At 39.2% G+C, this 11,689-nt stretch overlaps 1 protein-coding gene across 1 annotated transcript in view; it reads right to left on the bottom strand.

The window, feature by feature from the left end:
- rab13 (RAB13, member RAS oncogene family) overlaps nucleotides 1-9,842 on the bottom strand; it is a 9,945-nt gene extending 103 nt beyond the window's left edge. Inside the window, exons 1-8 of the mRNA XM_060870810.1 lie at nucleotides 9,275-9,842; nucleotides 7,168-7,228; nucleotides 5,122-5,182; nucleotides 3,539-3,616; nucleotides 3,169-3,258; nucleotides 3,024-3,089; nucleotides 2,827-2,877; nucleotides 1-1,186 (exon numbers count right to left, since the gene is read on the bottom strand). The exon at nucleotides 1-1,186 is cut by the window's left edge and continues 103 nt beyond it. Coding sequence (XP_060726793.1) covers nucleotides 1,112-1,186; nucleotides 2,827-2,877; nucleotides 3,024-3,089; nucleotides 3,169-3,258; nucleotides 3,539-3,616; nucleotides 5,122-5,182; nucleotides 7,168-7,228; nucleotides 9,275-9,398 — 606 coding nt within the window. The 5' untranslated portion in view covers nucleotides 9,399-9,842 and the 3' untranslated portion in view covers nucleotides 1-1,111. The remainder of the gene's footprint in view (nucleotides 1,187-2,826; nucleotides 2,878-3,023; nucleotides 3,090-3,168; nucleotides 3,259-3,538; nucleotides 3,617-5,121; nucleotides 5,183-7,167; nucleotides 7,229-9,274) is intronic.
- Between the last annotated feature and the right edge of the window lie 1,847 nt (nucleotides 9,843-11,689).

Here is an 11,689-nt window from a genome sequence, read left to right as displayed (position 1 = left end):
GTAAGAGCAAAATACGAAAGGGAGACACTTTAGGAATATAGAAGGATTTCCAGACTCAAAGTTTTAAGATGCTTTGAATAAACTATAAAAATTTACACAGCAGCTGCAGATGTACTTTGCATATTCCACAGTTTATTCAAAGAAGCTTAAAAGCAGCTATCCAGAAACAAAGTGTGGCACCTGGGGTTTGGAGATGTTATGAGACTACACAGTGCACTGCTTCTTTATATGCAAAAGAAAAGAAAAAAAACGAAAAAAAACACTTTTCTAAATACCAATTTCTCTCACAAACACTTTCACAAAAATACAACCTAACATTTTCCCATCACTCTGTAGTTCATTATGTCCTTTCTGTATTCCTCTCAATACGGATTTTCCTATGCTCCCTCATCAACTTGCGCTTCATGTTTCCTGTTAATTCCTGCCAAAATTCCTTTGATCCTTTTCAAGGCAACAAAGAAAATTCCAAATGAAGCCGTTTATAAACAGAAGCAATAAAATACATATTTAAAATATGCTGAAGGGAAAAAGGCTGTATAAGAGTACTTTAGCCATACTAATCTTTCTACAAAGGGAAGTTGTGTCCTCCACCCCTTGTGCAGCTGGAGGGAGGTTAGTGAGTCAGGATTAATAATAAACCCTTGGCTAAGTGTACAAACTATTCGTTCATCTCATTCGAGCCATTTTGTTTGATTGGCACAATTTGATGTGTATTTGTTATCTGAAATACAAGCACTTTTAACACTTTGGCCAAACCTTTCGATCGGGGCACCTTTGATATTGAACACACCAAAGCTCATAGCTGGGAGGACTGTCTGTAGAACAGACAGTATCATTTTAACTAAGCATTCTAATACCTCGACATGAGCTCCAGCAGAAATATAAAAGTTGAGAATAAGCAAATATATAATAACTCAAACCTGACTACAGACCTGTTATGATAATATTAACAAACCTGTTACAGTAAATCTTTACAAAATTCTAAAGATGTCTCTTATGTATGGTTTTGTCATGAAGTTCAGTTTATACATTTTGATCAGTTTCCACAAGGTTCTATACTTAATTCATCTGTGTGTAATACTGCTGCATGGTTGGTGTGCGCTGATGTGAATTACAACAAAAGACATTTGGATTGCTTTTTCTCCGGGGTAGAGCTGGTGAGTTTGACTTCACGGCCACCTGAGCCCTGTGCGGGGAAAACAAAAAACAATAAAATAACTTCCATTAAACACTTTCCTGAACTGGCTCAGTGCTGTGTCCCTTTATACTCCAAGTTGTGTTCAAAATCAAGAGACTTCAAGAGACTTTTACGGTCACATATAGCTGGTCCAAGGCCATGGTGCTACACAGAATGCAGAGCTACATAAATCAACAAAGAACTAAGAACCAAATACATTAACACAGTTCTACATAAAGTGTAGACATTCTACACAAATGGCACAAGGCAGGAGACAGGGCTAGACTGACGGAACTATACACTGCAATACAATAGTATACTCCGAACAGTGCTGATAAGTGTTCGGTTCTGTAGTTAAACTAAAAAAGGGGCAAGTAAAGATAAATATAGTTCAGGAATGAATTACGGATTCAAATCTACATTAGGGGTCGAATGATATGAATTATTCTGTACTCTGTATTCTGTTAACTGTACAAAACAACAGGGTAGCTGGCAGAACCTCAAAGTATTAAATAATACGGCACAATAGTGACAAAGCAATGTTAGTCTAAGACGGATTTGTATTCGATCGTGATTGGAACTGTGTTTTTCCAGGAAGACAACTTTCCCACCCACAAGGCATGGTAGGTCTCACCGAATGGTTTGATGATGATAAAAAATGATTTCACTTATATATGTTATGCCTTTCACAATCAGCAGATCTCAATCCATATAAAAACCTACAGCATGTTTGACTCTGTACCACCACCATCATCTACATCATACCATCAGTGTTGATTCTTACGGTAGAAATAGAAAATCTATGGCAAAGTTTAAAAAAAGGTGGCCTACAAATATTAATGATTAATGTATTCACCTGGATTGTCAGTGGTATTTAGAGGTGATGTCATCCTCTGCCTCTTTCCAATTTGTTTTTTTATTTTATTTGCTCTACATGCACCAGTTACCCTTCATTTGCCCTTTATTACCCTTCACCCTTCACCGATCTTAAAAACCACAGCCCCTGCATTACAAAAGTTTGTTTGTTTATTAAAATCTCACTCAGTATACACTGTACTTAACAACTATAGAATTTTGGTCCAGAAATACTGTTAGCATTGGTTTAATTGGTTTTATTATTAACTAGATTTGAGTACTGTTGCTTTTTTTTACGACTAAAACAGTCCAGTTGAATGCAGATACAAGAGATTTAACATTTAACCCCGAAAGATACTAAAATACATTTTATATCCAAAGAAATTCCAAGCTGTGTATCTTGATCACTTTAATAAGTGAGGTTGGAGATTTAAAACGACTTAATACCAGAAATCCGTCTGTGTATATGTTTGCATCAGCAACGGTTGAGCTCGGAATAGTCGGAATTGAGCTACTGTAATTGGTTACTGTAATAAGGGGCCTGTATTAGCCTAGTGGTTAAGGTGTTGGGCCACCAATCAGAAGGTTGTGAGGTTGATCCCAGGTCCACCAAGCTGCCACTGTTGGGCCCCTGAGCAAGGCCCTTAACTCTTAATTGCTCAGCTGTATAAAAATGAGATAATGTAAGTTGCTCTGGATAAGGGCGTCTGCCAAATGCTGTAAATGTAATTGGTTCAGATAATTGCTAATCTAATCTAAGAGTTGTGCAGAAAACACTTGGGTAAGAAACTCACCTGCTTCGTGCTAGATTTTATCAAGATATCTCGAGCCAGAGCAATGAAGGACTGCAGAGAGAAGAATTGTGGATGAGAATGCATTACCCTGTACACTCACTCACATGGACTTGAAAGTACAATACAGCTTTCTTCATTTCTGGTTAATAAAGCATGGCAGCATGAATTCATCAGTTGTACGGTATGTCCCGTCTTACCTCCTCAACATTAATGCTTGACTTTGCACTTGTCTCGAAGAACCGAATCCCATGGTCTTTTGCGAGCTTTCGGAAAAACAACAGTTAGCAGGTGTGTCTGAATCTAAACTTAAACCATCAATGACTCATCACACACTCCACTTACATTCTCGCCTATCTCCTTAGACACCTTTCTCTTGGCTTCGATGTCACACTTGTTGCCCAGCAGCATTCGACTCACTCCAGCTGACGCATTCTGGAAAAGCAAGAGGCAGGGAGGTGTGCTTAGATCCCTTGCCTTTCAGATCAGAGTTTCTGTGCCATACTAATTAAACCACTCCCATAACAGTAAAGCTCGAACATGTGGCCTCCTGTTAGACCGGAATTACTACACAACAGAGTCTGATACCAACTTAAAAGAAACAGAAAGCCAAACCTTTATTGCCCACCGCCTCCTGTGATAACAGTATTTCCACATCATTGTCACTACATCGCTGTATTTATTTAAAACGCAACACAAACCCTTTCTCTCTTACCTCTTTGATACTCTTCATCCAGTTTTGAATGTTCTCAAAGGATTTCTCATCAGTAATGTCATACACAAGGATGATACCCTGACATAGAAAATAATACAGAATGAAGTACAAATGTCTGTTGCATGAATTAATTATCAATGAATAAGTTGTCAGTAGTTTATACTTTGTATGCTTTTTTTTGTTTAGCGTAAATGATATGATATTAAATGATTAGGACATCATGATAGATAAAAGAGTCTATTAAGGCTGATCAATGCATTATATTATATTATATCATCAATAAGTCTCATCAAGGATAATTATAAAATGTGTCAAAGTTGTACACACAGGCAAACACACACTTAAACACAGATAGGGAGCTGCATCAACGTTTGTTTTTTGTCCCAGCGAGGTTGTGGAAGAACTGGAGGCATCAACTGCACATTTCCTGTGTAAATCTTCACTATACATGTTCTACCTCACAAGAAATATTGGGTCTTACAAAATACATGATGCCTGTTAAACAGTGAAACAAATAGAAAACGACTTGTATAAAAACTTGTAAGGAAAAAAGGACTCTCTTTACTCTCCTAATTACCCAAATCACTCCACAATACAGGTGGTTTGCACAATCTTTTGCTTTTCAGTCTAAGAAATGACGACACAGTCAGCTTCCTTTTGTCACCGATTGCATAATATGTGAGCTTGTGACTCACAGTGCAAGCTTGATGTGATTACTCGGTAAATTAATCATCATGGAAGCAAACTTATGGTATTTCTTGAAAAGGGAGGTGGCACATAAAGAGTTATCAGCCAATGTAATTAATGTCTTCTTCTTCTACTTTTGGCTTTTCCCGTTAGATGATTCACTGTGGCGACCCCTGTTTCCACCTAACTCTATCCTCGGCATCTTCTACTCTCACACCAATTAACTTCATGTCCTCATTCAACACAACCATACTGTACATCTCCTCTTTGGCCTTCCTCTCGACCTCTTACCTGACAGCTCCATCCCCAACATCCTTCTACCAATATAACCATCTCCCTCCTCTGTACATGTCCAAACCATCTCAATCTATCCTCTGACTTTGTCTCCAAAACAGCCTGAGATGTCCCTCTGATGTGCTCGTTCCTAATCCTGTCCATCCTCTTCACTCATAAAGAGAACCTCAACATCCTCGTCTCTGCTACCTCCATCTCTGCCTCGTGTCTTTTCCTCACTGCTACAGTCTCTAACCCCTACAGCATAGCCGATGTAATTAGTGTATACAATTTAATTAAATTTTCTTTAAACAGACAGAAAGATTAGCCATAGTACAGCCCACTTATACCAGCTATCCCTGGGCTTGCAATGCATTGCTCATTCATAGGAAACATGTTTTTAAATAAACAATTCATCCTGATTAAAATATAAGCGGAATAGCCATCTATATGATATCTAGGTGATATACTCCAACTCCAGCTTTCAACATGCCAACTAAGGCACTCAGGCAGTGGTGACTAAGACAAAGACTCTGGACTACTGATTGAGAGGTCAAGCTGCCTCTATTTAGCTTTCCGAATTCAAAATATGTACCGTACATGTGCATGTGCATGTGTGTTACCATTGCTCCTCTGTAATAAGCTGTAGTGATGGTCTTAAATCTCTCCTGCCCTGCTGTGTCCCTGGGAAATACAGGTAGTACACATCAACACATGAGATACTTAATCAGACCACAACTAGCAAAGTATGGCATTATATGGACACAAATAACATCTTTCAGGTACAGTATGACTTATATGTGGCACATTGATCACACAGTTTAAAGTGCAGTATATTTCTCATCAGCACCAATTCTCTTAGCTTTAAAGGTGCCCTTCCACACAAAACCGTTTTTACTTGTATTTTTTGATATGTGTTAGGTCCATATGTGTTTGTGTTGTGTCGTGAATGTGAAAACGACCTGCTACCTCCCCGGTCAGTTCTAGCCACTTAAAAGAAATAAGGGGAGAAATCAGGTCAGTTGGAAAAGCTGCTCAGTGTGACGTCGTAATGATTGAGCTCATTACTATTCATGAGCTCTCCCACTTGAGACCACGCCCCCAGAATTCGTGTAGCTCAGTGAGTTTCCTATACAGCAAGGATGGCTGAACGTCAAGGGGCTTGTGAAGAAGCCATTCTGCCGCAATTCAAGGTGATTATAAACAAAGTTCCTCTAGCCTAGGCTACTTATTGCGCTGGGTGAATGAATAGTCATGCGCTCATATCCTAGCGGTTAGCCAATCGGAGCCAAGCAGCATGGCTCATTTGAATATTCATGAGAACTGGCGCAAATCGAGCTGAGTCTTCCTGCAGGCTTTCTATGCCACACTAGAATGGCAGAACCTAAGCATACAGTTTTTTTTCTACTGTTATTTTTGACATGGCTTCATAATTAATCTTGGTTTACCAAACTCCTCGGAATTATTTAGCATTTATAGATAACGTATTCGTATACGTATAAAAACGTATTTCATTACGTGTGGCAGGGCACCTTTAAAGTACATTTTATCGTTTAGGGCAGTGATCAAACAAGAACGTTATCTATAAATGCTAAATAATGCATTCTTGTCTGAACCCTGATATCATTATAAAAGGATTTAAAAACCTATTTTTACACATTATTGTTTGTGATAATTCCTGGGAAATGCATTAAGATCTTTCTCACTCACTCATTTTCTACCGCTTATCCGAACTATTCTCGGGTCACGGGGAGCCTGTGCCTATCTCAGGCGTCATGGGGCATCAAGGCAGGATACACCCTGGACGGAGTGCCAACCCATCGCAGGGCACACACACACACTCATTCACTCACGCAATCACACACTACGGACAATTTTCCAGAGATGCCAATCAACCTACCATGCATGTCTAGGACCGGGGGAGGAAACCGGAGTACCCGGAGGAAACCCCCGAGACACGGGGAGAACATGGTTATACTGTACACCAAACATTTTGTGCAGCAGTGATCTTATGTACACATATAGTTATATGCCAAAGAATAAAGACTGGATATTTAGACGTCTTCATGTGTGGAAAAACCCAATGTTAAATCAGCCTTGAGCAATGATATGAGAAAGTGAGGTCACTCTCTGAAAATCGACTTTGAAAAGGTTTAGAATGGACTGTTTAAAGAACTAAATCTTAAAATAAATATGAAAATGAAACCAGTGAAGAGAGGCCAGTACAGGTAGAAATGATCCCTGTATAATGCCAGTCAGCAATCAAGCAGCTGCCTATTAAACTAGCTGCAGATGAGCCGGGGATGGCTGACAGACAACGACATTCAAGCAATTGCAATGTTAAAGCATGTAGAACTATTTCCAGGTCTCAAACTTTTTTAACTTGGCAATACTACAGAGCCGAATGAAACTTTTTCCCCTCACGACAGTTTATTTGTTTGTCAATCTTTATGGCTGAATTGAAGCCAGCGCTTTCTGCTTAAAAAAGAAAGAAAGAAAGAAAGAAAGAAAACAACAAACTTTTCCTGTTTTCTTCACTTCACATAACTTCTCATAATCACTGCTCTCAATGCTGCTTTGGAGATTAAACCAATTCCGCTGTGTGTTTTTCACAGCACACGTTTCCCACTGAGCTCAGAACATACTGGGAAGGGAAAAGTCCACCTTACCAGACTTGCAACTTGACTTTTTTCCCTTCGACCTCAATGGTCTTCACTTTAAAGTCAATACCTGTTAGGAAGAGACAGAGAGAGGGGTTTACAAAAAGAAAGGATGTGCTGTGACTTAAATCCCAAACAGCAAAGAGGGACTTTTTTTTTTGACAATCAAGGAAGTGAATCTTTACAGAGAGAATTTTTGATTCTCTGATAACAAAACTCTTGTAATTTCTTCATTTGGGTTATGGAAGTTTTCCAAGAAACTTCCTGTGGGATAGGAGGCAACAATCTCAAAAGATGAGAGGAAAAGGAAGGAAACGGATAGAAAACAAGGATCTTTTTGACATTTGAATAAATATGGTGAGAAATCCTTGACATATAAACAGTGACATTATAGCTTGTGCAATGATTGCATTAAGCAGCTGACCCACCAAACTGCTGCTTTCTTCTTTTACTAACATACTGCAGCGTCTTTCAATTGTTTTGGTTTTGTCATGTCGTTGTCTTCTTTTGGAGATGAAATGCAGTTCAATTTGTTTATGATCTGTTGATTGACTTGGCCAGACTAAAGCCTTACAGTTTTTGATGAAGTCCTTTGTTCGGTTGTGTTTTCAACAATTTCTGCAAGTTCTTCCCACTAAGATTGGATGTATCTCTCTGGAAAAGTGCCAGACCGAACGTTTATGTAAACGTTTGGATTTATTCTGCTGGGATGATCATCAGTTCCACCATCACTAAAGATTAGTAAAACTGTCCCAGACGCAGCCTTGTAAGCCCCAAGCCATGACTCTACCTCCAAAGTGCTTCACAGATGAGCTCAAAAGTTTTGGATCATGAGCAGATTCGTTCATTTTCTGCACTTTGGACTTTCCACCGCTCGAGGTTCATCTTCATTTCAACCTTTTTGTGGCTAATCTCTGTATTTCTTTGTGAGTTCCAATCTGATCTTCTGATCCATGAGAGGTGGTTTGCATCTTATAGTACGGTCTCTATATTTCTGTTCTCAAACTTTTTAAACAGTGGATTGTGAGACCTTCACCCCTGTTCTGTGGAGGATGTTGGGCACTGACTGTTGTTTCTGGGTTTTTCTTCACAGCTCTCACATCTGTTATTTTTCTTGGCTGATATGTTTGATGTCTGTTTGTTACTACACCAGTGGTTTCATTCTTTTTCAGGTCATTTCAAATGGTTGTATTCTCCCTCCTTGTGCTAATGATTGATCTTCCCTCCTTTTTTCAGCTTCAAAATGCCTTGCCTTTTCCCCCGTAGTCAGCTCTTTGCTCTTCATGTTGGTTCGTCCTTTTGAACAAATGTATTCTTTATAGGCAGAACCTTTTAGAGCTATTAATTGTTCAGGCCTATTAACTCTTTAAAACAATCAATCTAACAGGTTAAACCTGGGCAATAAGAGTCACCTTGTCATCTCTACTGTCTCATACTCATCTTTGGTCTCATAAAGTTATAAGAAGGAGTATAACAAAAACAAAAATAGGCCTTTCGGTTCTAATACTTTCAGAGGGGACTGTATAATGGAATGCTGTACTTTCGTTTTCATGCATTCTTTGGTTCTACTCTGCTTTGTTTGTCCAAATGATGCTTGCTATGATCTGCAAAGAGAAGAGATGAATACACTATTGGGATGCACCGACATCTCGGCTTTGTCGGTGGAAGAAAATTGACAGCAAAAACACTGCTTGCATTCTATTCAAAACTAAACCTGCTTTATATTGCACGTGATATCAAATGGCAATAAAATAAATCCCTGTCTGTGTTAATGTGTGCGCGCGCGTGAGACAGAAACTCTGCAGAGATCAATGAACAGAAGTTAGATTTAATAAAGGAATGTGTTCTATCGTTTGTAAGTAAAAAAGGAAAGTGAACAAAAATGAAGTAGAGATCAATGTAGAGATGGGTGATAAGCAGAGAAGCCAAACAGCACGCGCGCGCTCGGCCATGCAGTTCTGACAATAAGGAATGATGTATTGAGGTGACAGGACTAGTGCTGACATGAACATTAAACCGGATAGTGAACTCGTTTCTCCACAAAACGTGCACTCACGACCATGCACAATCTTTTGCATGCATTAAAAACCAAGAGCTCTTCATTTTCCATACTCACCAATAGTTGATATGTATGTTGAATTAAAGTTATCCTCTGCAAAACGGATGATCAGACATGTTTTCCCCACCCCGCTATCACCAATCAGCAGCAGTTTAAAGAGGAAGTCGTATTTCTTTGCCATAGTTCTTTGTCCAGAATATTTGTTGAGGTTGAAAACTTTTTTTTTTTTTTTGGCTCTTCCCTTTTCTCACTCCACACACACGAGACTATCCTAGGATCAGCTTAACGTCCATTTAGTGTTATGTCCTGTTTAGGGGGGAAAAAAATAACCTCACCGGTAAATTCCGTTTCTCTTATTTACTTCTGTTCTTCCAGCTAAAACTTTGCATTAAAACGAAACAAAAAAAAAGTCACAGACTCGATTCTTGTTTCTCTTTTAGTTTAGTTTAGATCAAGATTCGTCGGCATTTCGCCAGTTTTTCTTCTTCAACTGGAGGCCATATCCATGTATACACGTACAACGGCAACGTTTTTCTTCCAAACTTCTTCTTTACCGAGTTCCCGTAGGCTTACGTAGAGAGGAGGAGGCACGCGCTCCATTAGAGGGAGAGCACAGATTTGGACTGAAAAGGAATGTACCGCCAGGGGTCGCTGTTACCTCACTTATTAACCGTGAGTCCCTGTAGCGCATGCGCAGTACAAAAGATCTAGGAAGTGAAAATGTTTAATATTAATCTCTGTCAAATCTGTGTTTTTTTTTATTATTACTTTTTATTACTTTAAACACTTAAAAGATTTTTTTTTTTAATTTTCTGTATACAATTTTAAAATCTGAATTGCTGCATTGGCTATAAATCAAAGTGGCAAGCAGGATTAATTAATGTGTAAAAATGCTAATTTAGCTGTAGCTGATGTCAACGTTTAGACTCAATCACACCTCTTTTTATACATCTGAATGGAGACATGCTCTATATTTTTCTCCACTCATTGTGTCAAATGAAATGAAATCAAATCAAATTTTATTTGTCACATACACATACATACAGAGTGAAATGCTTTTTGCATTTGTCCGGTATTCAAACATAAGGAATGCAATTTGGGATAAAAAATATAACCAAAAGGAGGTAGATAAATAAAAAAAAAATTATAAACTATATAAAAAACTATATAAAATATGAAAATACAAGTGAAAAATAATGTATATACATATACATAAATATACATAAATGCGTGTGGTTTCAATTATTGTCCTTAAAGTGTCCATGTGCAGTATGGTGTGTATAAAGTGGCAGTGTGCTGTGCAAGTCCAGAGTTAAAGTGACAGTCCAGAGTTAAAGTGTCAGTGCAAAAAAGGTGTGCAGAAAAACAGTGAAGGGGAGAGGTACAGTACTAGATCCAAATCTAGATCCCGATCCTGGGTGTTTCCTGGTTTAAAATCCAAATGGCCTGCAGGAAGAAGCTTCTCCTCATTCTCTCTGTATTTGCTTTCAAGGAGCGGAAGCATCTCACTGAACGCAACAAAGAAAAGAGTCCATTGTTGGGATGGCTGAGATCCTTTACAGTCTTCCTGGATCTGGTCCAGCACCGCGTGCTGTAGATGTCCTGCAGGTCAGGGAGCTAGGTGTGGATGGTATGTTCAGCTGACCGCACCACCCTCTGGAGGGCTCGCCTGTCCTGCATGGTGCTGGTTTGGGAACAGCACCATGCAGGACAGGCGAGCCCTCTCAATGGTGCAGGTGTAGAAAGTCTTTAGCACCCGAGAGGGTAGTTTGAAGTCCCTTAAGCATCTCAGATGGTACAGATGCTGCCGGGCCTTCTTCACCAGGGTGTTGGTGTGACAGGACCAAGACCGGTCCAGTGTGATGTGAACACCCAGGTACCGGAAACTGTACACTCTCTCCACTGGAGTCCCGTTGATGTCAGTGGAGTTTGTTTAAAAAGGAATGAATGGCAAACCTTACCAACACATTATAAGTGTTCAGTGTGTTCATACAGTCTGGGTATTATGTTTTTAGCAAGTGAAACATTGTGCATTGGTTTATGTCCAATTAAAAATAAAAGTAAAGCCAAAGGAAAATAAACTTGCAAAAATGAGGATGCAAAATGAGCAATATTCCCTAAAATAATTTTTGTAGCACTCCGTCCAGGGTGTATCCTGCCTTGATGCCTGATGACGCCTGAGATAGGCACAGGCTCCCCGTGACCCGAGGTAGTTCGGATAAGCGGTAGAAGATGAATGAATGAATGAATAAATGAAGAATTACAACTTGCCCCATTGAGCAACTTGGGAGTGGGCGGGGTTAAGATTGTATACCTCAGTTTGCCACTAGAGGGACCTTTCAGCTTCACCTTTGTATCCTTTATATACACTGATTGGTCTGGTTCTGTATGGAATGTGTTAGGAAAACAAATAAAAACTATGAGTATCGTTTGCGCTTTTAAATGCACGTTTAGAGAGTTAAAGTAGACATC

This window comes from Tachysurus vachellii, chromosome 5 (genome assembly GCF_030014155.1).
Source record: "Tachysurus vachellii isolate PV-2020 chromosome 5, HZAU_Pvac_v1, whole genome shotgun sequence".
Lineage (NCBI taxonomy): Eukaryota > Metazoa > Chordata > Actinopteri > Siluriformes > Bagridae > Tachysurus > Tachysurus vachellii.
Note: the sequence above shows the minus strand (reverse complement) of the source record. Positions and strands in the feature narration are given on the sequence as shown.